General features: G+C 51.4%; 1 protein-coding gene across 1 annotated transcript; it reads right to left on the bottom strand.

Moving 5' to 3' along the window:
- Positions 1–1,016: 1,016 nt before the first annotated feature.
- Positions 1,017–3,052, bottom strand: GADD45B (growth arrest and DNA damage inducible beta). The gene is made up of 4 exons (XM_016209694.2): positions 2,791–3,052; positions 2,596–2,697; positions 1,989–2,211; positions 1,017–1,733 (listed from the first exon to the last, which is right to left on the bottom strand). Exons 1-4 carry the CDS (start codon positions 2,832–2,834, stop codon positions 1,620–1,622), a joined length of 483 nt encoding a protein of 160 aa, XP_016065180.1. The 5' UTR covers positions 2,835–3,052; the 3' UTR covers positions 1,017–1,619.
- Positions 3,053–13,688: the final 10,636 nt, after the last annotated feature.

Below are 13,688 nucleotides of genomic sequence, written 5' to 3'. Positions count from 1 at the left end.
TTTGGGATTTCCCCCTTCTTTTGCTCACTCGATTCCCCGCCTCCTACGGGGCTCGCCCAGCCCCGTGACTCCTGGGGGGGGCCACCGGGGCTTTTCCTCTCTGCCCACGTGGGCTCTGTGGAAAGGTCGTGGCCTGCGGTTGGATTCTCCCCCTCCATACCCACAGTTCCCAGGCCAGGCCGCCTGACAGAGGGGGGGGCAAGGTTGCCCCAGGCGTGAGCCCACCCCTCATACTGCGGCCACTCCCAGCTCCCAGCCCAGGGCAGGGGTGTGGGGGGGTAGTGGGGTGGAAATCACTGCACTCAGTTTAGGGAGAACAAAGAGGTGGCCACCCCTACAGTTTCGGTTTAGAGGCAAAATGCAGCAACATGCCAAGCCCAGCTGGACCAGGAACAAAACTTCCTGGAGTATTTTTCTGCCTGTTGATTTTAGTTTGGGAGAAAAGTGTGTTTTTTTTTCTTTAGTGCAGTGAAGAGGCCTATCCTGGCAGGGAGAAGGCCCAGGTAGGGGGCGCACCCTGGGGGATCACCAGAGGAACTCTTCCTGCAAGGTCCCAGCCTGCCCAGAGGCATCTCTGAGGCAGCCTTGTTGTGTGGTCAAAGGTACCTTCTTGACCCCTCTGGACCTAGGGCTTCGGCAGTGGCTGGGCAGGCAGGGACTACAGGCCCTCCCCATTGCATCTGTATGTGCCCAGGGCTTGGGGTTGGCTCCAGCACAGCCTGTAACAGCAGTGGCAGGGCGGCCAGGTTTCGTAATAAACCGGTCTTTTAATTGCTACAGGGCAGGAGGAGGGAGAATAAAAAAAAAAAAAAGAGGCAAAGATTTGTTGGACTTGGGTGGCGCCGGCTGCAGAGAGAAGAGGCACTGTTTTTGCGAAGGAGCCTGGAGCTGCTAACAGGGACTTAAGTAACATTTCCTGGTGAGCCTGCAGGAGGGGGCTGGGGGCAGGGTTGCTGCAGTGTGAGGGGGGCGGGGGTCCTGGTCCCTTTCGGAGGCAGCACATACACAAGAACCCAGAAGCTTTAGAAATTTATTACAAGGCCATCATCGTAGAAGTAAAATAGATGTATCTGTAAGCTTCCGGTCTCTCTCAGTGGTTCAAGTCACAGTGCAAGTAACAAAATAGATTATCTATTTAGTTTGCAAACTGGGAGTTCATGGGTACAGAGCAACATCAGCCCCAGTTCCCAAGTCCCAAAGTTTAGTCCTGGCGAGGGTTGCAGACCCTCGTCAACCAAGGCCCGTCGTAGATGTCAGCTCCAGCCTCTAGAAGGGTGGGGGATGCCATCAGCCTCACCCCACCCCTGAAATGTGGAGTCCATGCCCTCCCCCACTGCAGCTTCTGCTCTGTCAGAAGGCCTGAGCTCCAGGGTCCCCTCTTCTGCTGGCCTGAGTCCCCATCTTCTCCTCTCACGGTGGCCGCCACTGGCGCTGTTTCAGGCTCTCGGCCCCGGGGGTGGCTGCGCACTCCCCTCTCCTTGTCTCCAGTCTCCAATGATTCTGCCCCCGATGGTCTCACAGGTTAGTTTGTTTTGGGGGGTTGTTCTGGGGGGAGGGGGTCAAATATTTATTTTGTATTTTTGGCAGCAACTCGACAGGTTCTGATGCTGGGAGGGGTCTCAGCGCTCTTGGAGGGAAATGTAGGGAACCCACTGGTTGTTCCCCCGGCTTTCTTCACAGTAACTGGCTACCTCCACCAGGCCATGGCTCTTCCAAGCATCTGTGTGAGGGTTCTGTGGAAGGGGAAAAAGATGGGGTTCAGTGGGAGCCCCAGGAGTGTGCAGGGAACCTCCCTCTCCCAGAGTCCCTGTGGGGAAAACAGGCCAGCTCAAAATAGCTTGCTGGGTGACAAGGCCCGGATGGAGCTGCCCACGGGACATGCCAATCGTGGCTGAGCACTGAGCTGGTGCAAGACCAGCCAGCTCAACTTTGTTGACAAACACGGGCCCAGGTACTGGGGTGGGGCAGACCCAGGATGCCCAGCTCACCGTGACTAGGAGGCAGTGCAGGTCTCGGGCCTCGGTGGTGCCCTGTGTCTCAACTGGCTCACCCAGCAGCTGTGCCAGACGTTGCATGCCAGACACCCGGACAATGTTGATGTCGTTGTCACAGCAAAAGGACTGAATGAGCGTGAAGTGGATCTGTAGGGCAATGTCATCCTCCTCTTCCTCGTCAATGGCCAACAGACACAGGACCACGCTGTCAGGGTCCCTGAGGGGGCGAGAGGAAGGGGACAGGTCAGCTGGGAGCCTGGGGAGGGGCGACCATGCAAGGGGGAGTTTGCAAAAACAAAGAGAAACCGCAGGTCTGCAGGAACAGCCTGTGCGTGCAGCTGGGGGGGGGGGGGGGGGAGATGCACTGTTCAAAGTATTGGGGAAGGTAAGGTAGGAATATAATGGGGGGAGCTTGCAAATGGTGCAACGTGAGAATACTTCAGCTACCCCCCCCCCACAAGAAAGCAGAGAGATTCTTCACCCACAGTAGGGACACTTGGGGAAGTCCCAGCCCCGTGCAAGAGAGGTGTGCAGCAGAAAGCGTGCAGAGCGGAGGGGTGGTCCCCACCCGCACCCAGCTGGGGAACGGGATCTGACTCACACATTCATCAGCTTGGCGGACTCGTACACCCCCACGGTGAGGCGGTCCTGGCGCTGCGCGGCCACCAGCAGCTCCTCCACTGCGGCGCTCACCGTCTGCATCCTGGGGCGGAGGAGAGGGGGGTCAGCGCCCGGCCGGTCACCCGGCGCTCGGGTCCCCCCCCTCCCCCGGCACGGCCAACTTCAGGTTACTTACTTCTGCGCCGCGTTGTCACACGCCACCAGCTCTTCCAGAGTCATGTTGCAGTTATAATCCACAGTGGAAAACAGCCCACGACAGTCCCAAGGGAGAAAATGCAAACTCCGAGGCCAGAGAGCCCAACACCTTCCTACGGAGCCCGAGCGTTCGCAAGGCAACGAAATCCTCCCCCGAAAAGGCGAAAAAAACTCTGCGAAGTCCTCAGCAGGAATAATCCAGGATCCCTCGGACAAAGTGCTCGGGTCCCCGGCGTCAGCGATCTGATCCTGCCGCCGCCCGTGGCGCCTTTTAGAGGCTTGAGCAAACGGGGGCGTGGCCTCGGCTGCCATCCGCCCCACCCACTGGGGAACCCACAAAGGCGATTGGTTGTCGGCGGGGAAGGGGCGGGGCGCTACCCGGGGGCGCCCCACGTGGGGGCGAAAGCCAGGAGGAGGGCGCCCGGGGAGAGTGAGTGCCAGAAAAGAAAAAAAGCAGAAGTTTTTCTCCAGATTTCCCGGCAGCCGCGCCGCGTTTCGGGGCGCGCGCGGGATTTCCAGCGCGCGAGGCGGCCCAGACTGTCGGGGGGGCCTGGAATCCCCTCCCAGTCACCGGAGAGTCCCCGGCCAGAGCCTTTTCCAGGTTGTGCTGGGGGCTTGTAAAGGGAGGGGACCCGGCTTGCAGCCCGAGCCCTCCCAGGTGGTGGGTTTCCCCAGTCTGTGAGACCCTTAGACACTGGGTGACTTAATTTCTCTGGCCCTCTGTGTCCCTACCTGCCTAATCGCAGGCAACGCCGGCCTCCTTGGGTTGGAGGGAGCGTTTAAAAAGGGGGTACACAATAGGTGCTTAATAAACTGTGGTGGTCGCTGGAGGCAGCCTCGCAGTCCCAGATGTTGGGGGCTGCGAAAATCGGCCTGTTTCCACACCTGTCCTATGAGCATGCACACTGGCCTCATCCGGTTGCAGGAAGCATTACATAAAATAAGGGGTACGCAATAAGCCCCGAATAAATGTCACTTGGTGGTCGCGGGAGGCCACTGCCTGGTCCCCAGAAGCAGGGGCTGCAATGTCCGAGGTGCTCTAGGGACGAGCCCAAGCACCCCCTTCCCACCCACGGAGATTGTCAGGGTGGGGCGCTCGTGGGAGGTGCAGGTGGCCAGGCCTCAGTGCCCTGCTCGCCCCCTGCCGGCGTCTTGCGTTCCATCTTTTGACCGCATCTGGACAAATCAAGGTCGGAGAGAAAGCCGGGGGAAATGGTACAAGCTTGCGCCGCAGGCTGTCACCTAGGGTCCCCTTGCAATGATGGTCGCCACTTTTATTTCCTCCGTGGGTGGATGGTAATATGTATTTAGTGCGCAATGTACCAGGCTCTTGTATCATAGTTCATTTAATCTTCAAGGGACCAGGAAGAAGGGCCACACTTATCTGCAGGATGCAAAAGGGGAAACTGAGGGTTGGTGAGGCCACCACTCCCACAAGCCACCGGCTACTTGTTCTTGGAGCCACACGTGTACGCCAGGAACGGCCGCACGCAGAGACTGCCGCCAGTCTCCCAGTCTCTCGGGAAAGGCAGTTCACGAGCCAGGCGGGCAGGCCTGCGGGGGACTGTCTCCCACGGCCGAGCGGGGGCTCCCGGGTGACTCACAACTGTGTCCCCTCCCCCGCCAACCTGGGGTCTGGCCTCCGCCCCATCGCTCAATTCCCCAGGCTCCCCCGTCCGCGACCGGGTTGACGCATCGCGCCACCTCCGCGCCGCCCACCGTGGAGGCGCGAAAGGTCCCGGGCCCTGAGAGGCATGGATGCGCCACCTGGTGGCCGATTTGGGTATCTGCTCCAGCAGCGACAGAAGGGACTAGCTGGGGCGGTGGCGGGGTAAAGAGGGCTGGGACTTGGGTGACATTAAAATATTTTACATGTGCAACATGTATTTAATAATACCCAGATGCAATATACTTTAAAATCAGCATTTATGCAAAAAAGCCACCCATGATGAATAAAATATGTACACAGGACTAGGGCCAGGACTTAGGGTAAGGACAGGCAGATGAGCTGTGCAGGTGTGTAAGGTCAGATCCTGTTTATATGCAATTTTGATTTTTTTGTTCATCATGGATTTTTTCCATTGCTTTTTTTTAAAAAAATTATCTTTATTGATTTTAGAAAGAGGAATGGAGAGGGAGAGAGAGAGATAGAAGCATCAATGATGAGGGAGTCATCATTGATTGGCTGCCTCCTGCACAGCCAGGACCAGTGATCAAGCCCGCAACAAGGCACATGCCCGAACTGCGATCTCCTGGATCCTAGGTCAATGCTCAATCACTGAGCCACGCCCGGCCAGGCGCCATTGCTTTTCAGAGAGAGTGGAAGGGTGAGAGAGAAACATCGGTGTGAGAGAGACACATGGATTGGTTGCCTTCTGCACATACCCAGACCAGGCCAGGGATTGAGCCTGCAACCAACATAGTGCCCTTGATTGGAATTGAACCCCAGGCCTTTCAGTCCTAGGGCTGACATTTTAACCACTGAGCCAAACCAGCTAGGGTGTTGATTCTGATTTTTTTAACCTATTGCATGAAAATATTTACATTGATTATTGAGTCTTTTGGTGTCATCTTAAATTTTGTTCCTGAGGCCAGCACCTCATTCACCTTACCCTAGGCCCAGCCCTAAAGATGTCCCTGTCCAAGCAGAGGTGACACAGCTATGGGGTGGAGGTGACCCACAACCCCCTCACTGGAGAATGTGTGAGGGAGGGAACTCCTCAACTGGAAAAAAAAAGCAAACATATCCATACTCTCTTTGCAAATGAGAATCAATAAGTGTAATCCCTCTTTTTTATTAATGTTGCACTGCATTGAAGATACTGAGAACAAACACTTATTGAGTGTTTACTACATGCTAAGCATTTTGTTAACAGTTTTTATTTCAATGCCCAATCACACTGGTGTGATTTTCCAGGTTTGCCAAGAAAGAAGCAGAGACTCAGGAAGACAGTGTTGTTGGTTAAAGGGCGCAGAGCTGAACTGTAGGCAGTCCAAGATGGGGGGGGGGTTTAGGAGGGGATGTTTGGAGTCTAGAGGGAGATGTCTGGGGGGCTGGTCAGGGAAGTCAGACTGCAGGGAGACAAAGCAAAATGAACCCTGAAGGATGAGTATTTGTTTTCCTGGCGGAGGGGCCCAGACAAAGGCTTGGCCTCTGGGGAAAGACTGTTGTGGCTGATGCAAAGGAAGGATCTGAACACATATTCTTTGAGGCCTGCTTTGCCCTCCTTAGCTGAAGAGAGCATTCAAATTTAGGGTGCAAAATTTAAGGGGGCCCAAAACAACTCAGTTTCAAGATAACCTTTTTTCCCATTGTTTAAAATTAAGAGATAATTTACATACTATAGAATTCATCCTTTTAGAGTGTCCAGTTCAGTGGGGTTTTTGTATAGTCACAAGTTTATGCAACTGTCACCACTACTACAGAATGAGATATATTCAATGTGATAACTTAAATCAAAACAAATGTCTCAGCCGACGTGGCTCAGTGGTTGAGCATCAACCTAGGATTCAGGAGATCTCGGTTCGATTCCAGGGCAGGGCACATGCCCGGGCTGCGGGCTCCATTCCCCGTGTGGGCATGCAGGAGGCAGCCCATCAATGACTCTCTCTCATCACTGATGTTTCTCTCTCTCTCTCCCCCTCCTTTCCTCTCTCTGAAATCAATAAAAATGTATATTTAAAAAAAAAAAAAAAAAAGGATGTCATAACATCCATGATGAACAGAATGTTAAAATTTTAAAATATTAAGCCCCGGTCAGCAGGGGGAGAGAAAAAAACAACACCCTGGTCCATGTAGCTCAGTTGGCTGGGCATCATCTCACGCACTGAAAGCTTGCTGGTCTGATTCCCCATCAGGAAATGGGCCCAGGTTGCAGGATTGGTCCCTGGTAAGAGGCATGCAGGAGGCAGCTGATTGATGTTTTTCTCTCTCTCCCTCTCCTCCTCCATTCCTCTCTCTCTAAAAATCAATAAAAAATCTTAAAATAAAAACACATTAAAATCCAAGATGGATCAGTAGCAGTGCCACACCAAGCCATACTGGAGCCAGGCCAAAAAAAAAAAAAATCAGTATAACTGATTCTGTCTCAATTTAAAATTTTGAGAATGTCTCCAGCATGCAAATTTTCTTTTGCATGTGTTTTTTTCAGTTGCACTAAAAATATGATTAAAAAAAATTATGACTGAGTTTTTGCCTCACACGAGTACCTGCCCTCCTTCTTGGTACCATTTTAAAACCCTAACCCCCAAAAAGCAAACTTGAGGGGTGTTCCCAATGGACAGAGGGGAAACCAAGTCTCCAGGGAGTTGTGGAGTTGATCTGCCTAGGATTGGGTTCCTTCCCAGAATGGTGGCTGGAATGTGAGAGGATTATGGGTCAGGGCTGGGGAGGGACATTTGAAAGAGCTGAGTGCAGAGCTAAGGCCCCTTTCATTGTAGGAGGTGTAATGGACGTAATGTTTGTGTCCTCTCCAAACTCATATACTGAAGCCCTAACTCCCAGAGGGATATTAGGAGGTGAGGCGTCTGGGAGGTGATTAGGGTTAGATGAGGTCGTGAGGGGGAGTGCCTGTGATGGGACTGGTGTCCTCAGAAGGAGAAGAAGAGAGATCAGTCTCTCTCCAGCATGTAAGAGCACAGCAAGAAGGTGCCCATCTACACCCAGGAAATAACCCTCCTCAGGAACTGACCCTGCCGGCACCTTGATTGTAGACCTCTAGCCTCCAGAACTTTGGGAAATAAATGTCTGCTATTTAAGCTGCCCAAGCTATGGCATTTTGTTATGGCGGCCTGAGCAGACTAAGATAGGAGGGGTATGAGGGGCTGGGGTAAGTAGAATGGGGGTCAGACAGAGCCCCCCCAAACAGCACATGGGAGAGATGGGGGTAACCGAGGATACTTCTGACTGCCTGGGTTTGCATTCTAACTTCCAGCTTCTCTCCTGACCAGCAGTGTGAGCTTGGGCACGTCATTTCTCCACCCTCGCCTTCATGCCTCAGTTTCCCCCTCTGCAAATGGAAATCATAGCATTATCTAGGCTTTTTCTGAGTACAGCATGAATCCATTCTGGTCCATACTTAAAAGACACTGGCCCATGCATAGGAACCACCCAGTAAGTGGAAGCTGTTATCTAACTTTCAGACATTAATTGAAGGCCTACTGGGTAGTGGTTCAGCCCTGGGGGAGGTGCACAGCTACTTCGGGTGGGGTGGTTGGGTGGGCTTCTCTAAGGAGGTGACCTTTGAGCTGAGACTTGAGTGACGAGTGAAGTTGTGAAGGACACTGCTCCTGGCACCGTGCCAGCAAAGGCTCTGAGGCGTGACCGTATCTGGCACAGGTGAGGAGCCCCCAGGAGGCCCGGGTGGCTGGAGCAGAGTAATTGAGGGGAGAGTGGGAACATGAGATCAGGAAGGTGGGCCTGGCAGCTGTGGGGATGGGCCTGGATTTGACTCTGGATTTGCCAGGAAGACATCAGAGTGTTTGAAGCAAGGGCAGTGCTGGCCTCTGACACTGTGGTTGTTTTGTGTATGTTTTTTTTCCCGGAGATGAACAAGACGTGATTCCTGTCCCCAAGGAGAAGCTTCCCGGTGGAGGTGAGTCATTATCTGAACTTTGAGACGTTGGTAAGACAGGGTGGGCTGGCAGGAGGTGGACACGACTCACCAGGTGTGGGAGATGGCAGGAGCGTAGGTGAGGAGGCTGGAAGGCCAGGCATGCCGGGGGCAGCGGGGGCTCCACTGTGAGGTCAAGCTCACCTGGTTCAAATCCCACGTCCACCACTCACAAGCTGTGTGTCCTTGAATTGGTGACTTAACCTCTCTGAAACTCCTTTTCATGGGAAAACCATATCGAAAGGATGACCAAAAAAACATGACCTACACTGGGCTTGGCACAGAGAAGGGTCTCTACACATCTTCTCTATTGTAGTTACCTTGAAAGCCACGTCCCTTCCTCCCTGGACACCCATGTCCCATGTCTCCTCTGCGGCTCTCCCTGCAGTCCCCAGAGGCCCCTTCCAGAACTCGTCTCACAATGTCCTTCCTCTACTCACCCTCCAAAGACAAACACCACCAGCAACCCTTTCCTGTTGCACTTTGAATGTGTCAGACACAACCTACCTCCAGGCCTTTCCCCTGGACAATCTTCCCTGCCCTGAGTCATCCTGCCTCTGTCCCCGGTCTTGGTGGGGCTTCCCTGGGCCCCCTGCCATATGTTTCACACCCCCACCCGCACATTTCATACCCCCTTTTTACTTCTTAGCACTGAACACCATTAGCATACTAGATATTTTACTTACTTGTCATAATTATTACCTGTGCTCTCACTGGAATGTCATCTCCAGCAGGGCAAAAGTTTGGATCTGTTTTGCTCAGCGTGATATTCCTGGTATATAGCAGGTGCTCAATAAATGTGTGCCGGTTGAATGACTGAATGAGCCCCCAACATCACTCTGAGGGGCTCCACATTATGCTAAAAGGTTACATTTAAAAAAAAAAAAAAAAAAAGGAAGGAAGAAGCTGATACAATATGTGTGCCAAGGATTGCATTTAACTAACGAGGGAACCAGAAAGACGCCACCACCAGTTCAAAGAACTCAAAGAACCACACATTTCTAGGCAATCAGGATGTGAAAATGAATTTGTTTAGTAGGTGCAAATTAATATAGGACGAGCTGCGATCTATTTATTTATTTCTTTTAGAGAGAGAGGAGGGAAGAGAGAGAGAGACATTGCTTTGTCGTCCCACTTACTGATGCATTCATTGGCCGATTCTCATATGCACCCTGACTGGGATCGAGCCTGAAACCTGGGCGTATCAGGACTGCCACTCTAACCAACTGAGCCACCTGGCCGGGGCCCGGTCCTCAATTTTCCGTCAGATAATTTCTGTTTCTCCAGATGCAAGGAGGCTAGCCACTTATATGGTGGGAGGGGACAGCTCCGGTAAGAGTGCCCTTACTTCAGACACCAGCTGCAAGCTCTAGGGTCTCCCAGGGCCACTCTCCCTTCAGACCAGCTGGAAGAAAGTTCAAGGTGTCCCCACGAACCCCCTCAGGCTCAATAATTCACTAAAACAATTCAAAACTCAGGAAAGTGCTGAGTTTATGATCACAATGTCTGATTCTCGGGGTCGGGGCTCAATAAAGTCCCACATGCTGTGGGCGGTGTTGCTTAAAACAACAGGAATTTATTCTGTCCCGACTCTGCAGGGTGGTCTGAGATCAGGTGTTGGCAGGGCTGGTTCCCTCTAGAGGCTGAGGGAGAATCTGTTCCAGGCCCCTCTGGTGGCTGCCAGCCATCCTTGGTGCCCTTGGCTTTGTAGATGCGTGGCTACAATCTCTGCCTCTGTCTCCGTGGGGCCATCTCCCTGTGCATCTCTGTGTCTTCACATGAGGTTCTCCCCTCAATGTCCAAATCGCCCTCTTCTTATAAGATGACCTCATCTTAACCAATTATATCTGCAAAGACCCTGTTTCCATTTGCAGGGGACACATTCACTTCAACACAGACAGTGAAGATTTGGGGCTTCCAGGCTGGAGGGGCGCCGGACATGTAGATGGGTCAGCCCTCAAGAGCAAAGGGGGAATGGGGTGCAGGAGGGCCTGGGTGGGTCTAACCTTCACAGCTACCTTGTCCCCAATATTGAATCCATTGGCTTTGGTCCCAAAGCAGATCTACCCCTTTTTCCATCCTTTGGCCAACCATGAACAAGCATGCCCTTGACATTTGTGGGACACAGAGCAAGACCTCAAGAGGGCCATACACCCATGGCTAAGGCTTCAAAAATTAAACATCAAATAAACTGCTGAACAGAATACATTTTGCTCTCCTTGGGGACAAATGCTCCAGTGGGTTAACAGTGGCTGCGCTGGGGCCACGATGAGATACCACTTCACACCCACTAGGACAGCTACACAGAAAGACAGGTACCAATAAGTGTCGGGGGGAAGTGGAGACACTGGAACCCCCGCGGCTGGCAGGAATGAGAAACAGTGTGGCCGCTGTGGAAAAGTTCCGCGGATCCTCCAGAGGGTGAACACAGAATTACCACCTGACCCCGCAATTCCCCTCCTATCTACCCAAGAGAACTGAAAAACCTACGTCCACGCAAAAACTTATTCGTGAATGTTAATGGTGGCAATATTTATCATTTCCAAAGAGTGGAAACAATCCAAATGTCCATCAGCTGATGATGGAGTGAGGCACTGAAGCTCGCTGCAATGTGCATGACCTTGAAAACGTGATGCTCAGCCCTAGCTGGTTTGGCTCAGTGGTTAGAGTGTCGGCCCGCAGACTGAAGGGTCTCAGGTTTGATTCCGGTCAAGGTTACATGCACATTGGTTGTAGGCTTGATCCCTGGCCTGGTCGGGGTGCGTGCGGGAGGCAACCAATCGATTTGTCTCTCTCACATCAATGTTTCTCTCTCTCTCTGAAAAGCAATGGGGAAAAGAAAAACCTCTGGTGAGGATTTAAAAAAAAAGAAAGAAAGCATGATGCTCAGCTCCGGCCAGTGTGGCTCAGTTGGCTGGAGCGTCGGCCAGTGCACTGAAGGGTCTCGGGTTCTACCCTCTGTTGGGGTGCATGTGGGAGGCAGCCATTGGATGTTTCGCTCTCACATCAATGTTTCTCTCTCTCCCCCTTCCTTCCTCTCTCTCTAAAATCAATTTTTTTAAAATGTCCTCAGGTGAGGATTAAAAAAAAGAAAACATGAGGCTCAGTGAGAGAAGTCAGACACAAAAGACCATGCAGCGTGTGATTCCATTTATGTGAAGTGTCCGGAGCAGGCAAATCCTCAGCCACAGGCAGTGGGCTTCTGGTTGCCTGGGGCTGGGGGAGGGGGCTGGGGAGTGACTACAGATAAGGGTCTTCTTTAAGAGCGATAAAAATGGCCCTGGCTGGTGTGCTCAGTGGTTAGAGCATCCACCCATGGACTGAAGGGTCACAGGTTCGCTTCCGGGCAAGGGCTCATCCCCTGGCTGGAGTCAGGGTGAGTTATGTTTTTCTCTCTCCCCACTACCTCCCTCTCTTCCACTCTATCTAAAAAATCAATGGACAAAATGTCCTTGGGTGAGAATTAACACAAAAAATAAATAAAAATAAAAAAGTTATGAAAATGTCCTGAAACTTTATGAAAAGTTTGTTATGATGATTATCGCATAATTTTATGAATATGCTAAAAACCACTGAATTCTACTTTAAAATATATATATACATATATATATTATTGATTTTAGAGGGAGGGAGGGAGAGGGAGAGATAGAAACACCAATGATGAGAGAGAATCATCGATTGGCTGCCTCCTGCACGCCCCCTACTGGGTATCAAGCCCATAACCTGGGCATGTGCCTTGACAGGGAATCAAACTGTGACCTCGTGGTTCATAGGTCGACATTCAACCACTGAGCCACACCGGCCAGGTTCCTTTTACTCTTAAAAGTAGCAACCAGAAAATTTAAAGTAACATATGTGGCTCACTACTTTTTTTAAGGTATTCTTTTTTAAAAAAATTGAAATATACTTCACATAAAACATTGTGTAAGTTTAAGGTGGCTGATTTGATACATTGATATATTGCAACATGATTTCCACTTTACTGTTACTTAACACCTCTATCAGGCCACCTAATTATTATTTCTTTTTTGCGGTGGGATATTCTATTTATATTAGGACCATGTGGTTCTACACAGAGGTCCAAGTGAGGTTATTTTTCTTTTTTGAAACATGAAGTATATCCAACACACAAAGAGCATCTATGATTTATACATCCAGATTATGGAGACATTCACAATCCCTGGGCTTACAAAATAGAACATGGCCACCACACTGAAGCCCCACTGTGTGTGTACCGATTGCCACATGCCACCTGCCCTCCCCTCTGGACAGAACCGCTATGCTGACTTCTGGGTTAATCATGCCCCCACTTTCCTTTCAATTATATCACATTTGGAGCACCCCTAAATAACAGCTACTTTAGCCATTTTGGGGTTTTTTAATAGATTTTTTGAGAGAGAATCGATTTCTTTTTCATTTATGCATTCATTGGTTGAGTCTTAAATACAGGGTGCCCTCCCAAAATGTATATGCACTTTGAATGATCAAAAAGTCAGTGTTTATTGCCCTCGCTGTTTTGCTCAGTGGTTAGAGGGTCAGCCGGAGGACTGAAGGGTCCTGGGTTCGATTCAGGCCAAGGGCATGTACCTCGGTTGCAGGCTCCATCCCTGGCCCCAGATATGTGCAGGAGGCAACCAATCGACATCAATGTTTCTCCTTCGCTCTCTTTCACTCTCTCTGAAAAAGCAATGGAAAAAATATCCTCTGGTGATGATTAAAAAAAACATACAAAAACCCCCCAATGAAGTCAGTGTTTATTAACATACAGTTCATTTTCAAAATTTAAAAGAATCGCCTGGCCTGGCAGGCGTGGCTCAGCGGTTGAGCATCGGCCTAGGATCCAGGAGATCGGGGTTCCATTCCCTGGTCAGCGCACATGCCCAGTCCAGGGCGTGCAGGAGGCAGCCCATCAGTGACTCTCTCATCATTGATGTTTCAACTCTCCCTTTCCCTCTCCCTCTCTCTGAAATCAATGAAGATATATTAAAAAAATTTAAAAATAAAACTGCAGCCCTCCCCCGCCGGGCGTGGCTCAGCGGTTGTGCATGGGCCTGGGGTCCAGGACTTCTCTCCCGCCGCGGGCACCCCGACCCCCAGAGCAGTCAGCAGTCGGCCAGTAACCTTACAGCGCCCTGGGCTTAGAGGGTCCCAGGTTCGAATCCCGACCCCGACCGGCCTCTGCTGGGTCCCGGGACAGGTTCCTAAAAAAAAAAAAAAAAAAAAATCCCTGTATGCCTCAGTTTCCCGTCCTGGAAATGGGCCCTAA

The sequence above is a fragment of the Miniopterus natalensis genome, chromosome 4, assembly GCF_054644295.1.
Source record: "Miniopterus natalensis isolate mMinNat1 chromosome 4, mMinNat1.hap1, whole genome shotgun sequence".
NCBI classification, from domain to species: Eukaryota; Metazoa; Chordata; class Mammalia; order Chiroptera; family Miniopteridae; genus Miniopterus; species Miniopterus natalensis.
The sequence above is the reverse complement of the archived record's forward strand: the minus strand, read 5'-3'. Positions and strand labels throughout refer to the sequence as shown.

Coding starts and splice junctions, on each gene's coding strand:
- GADD45B (XM_016209694.2), bottom strand. CDS start 2,834: ATGACTCTGGAAGAGCTGGTGGCGTGTGACAACGCGGCGCAGAA. Junction 2,698..2,790: donor TGTGACAACGCGGCGCAGAA/GTAAGTAACCTG, acceptor CCTCCGCCCCAG/GATGCAGACGGTGAGCGCCG. Junction 2,212..2,595: donor TCCGCCAAGCTGATGAATGT/GTGAGTCAGATC, acceptor TCGCCCCCTCAG/GGACCCTGACAGCGTGGTCC.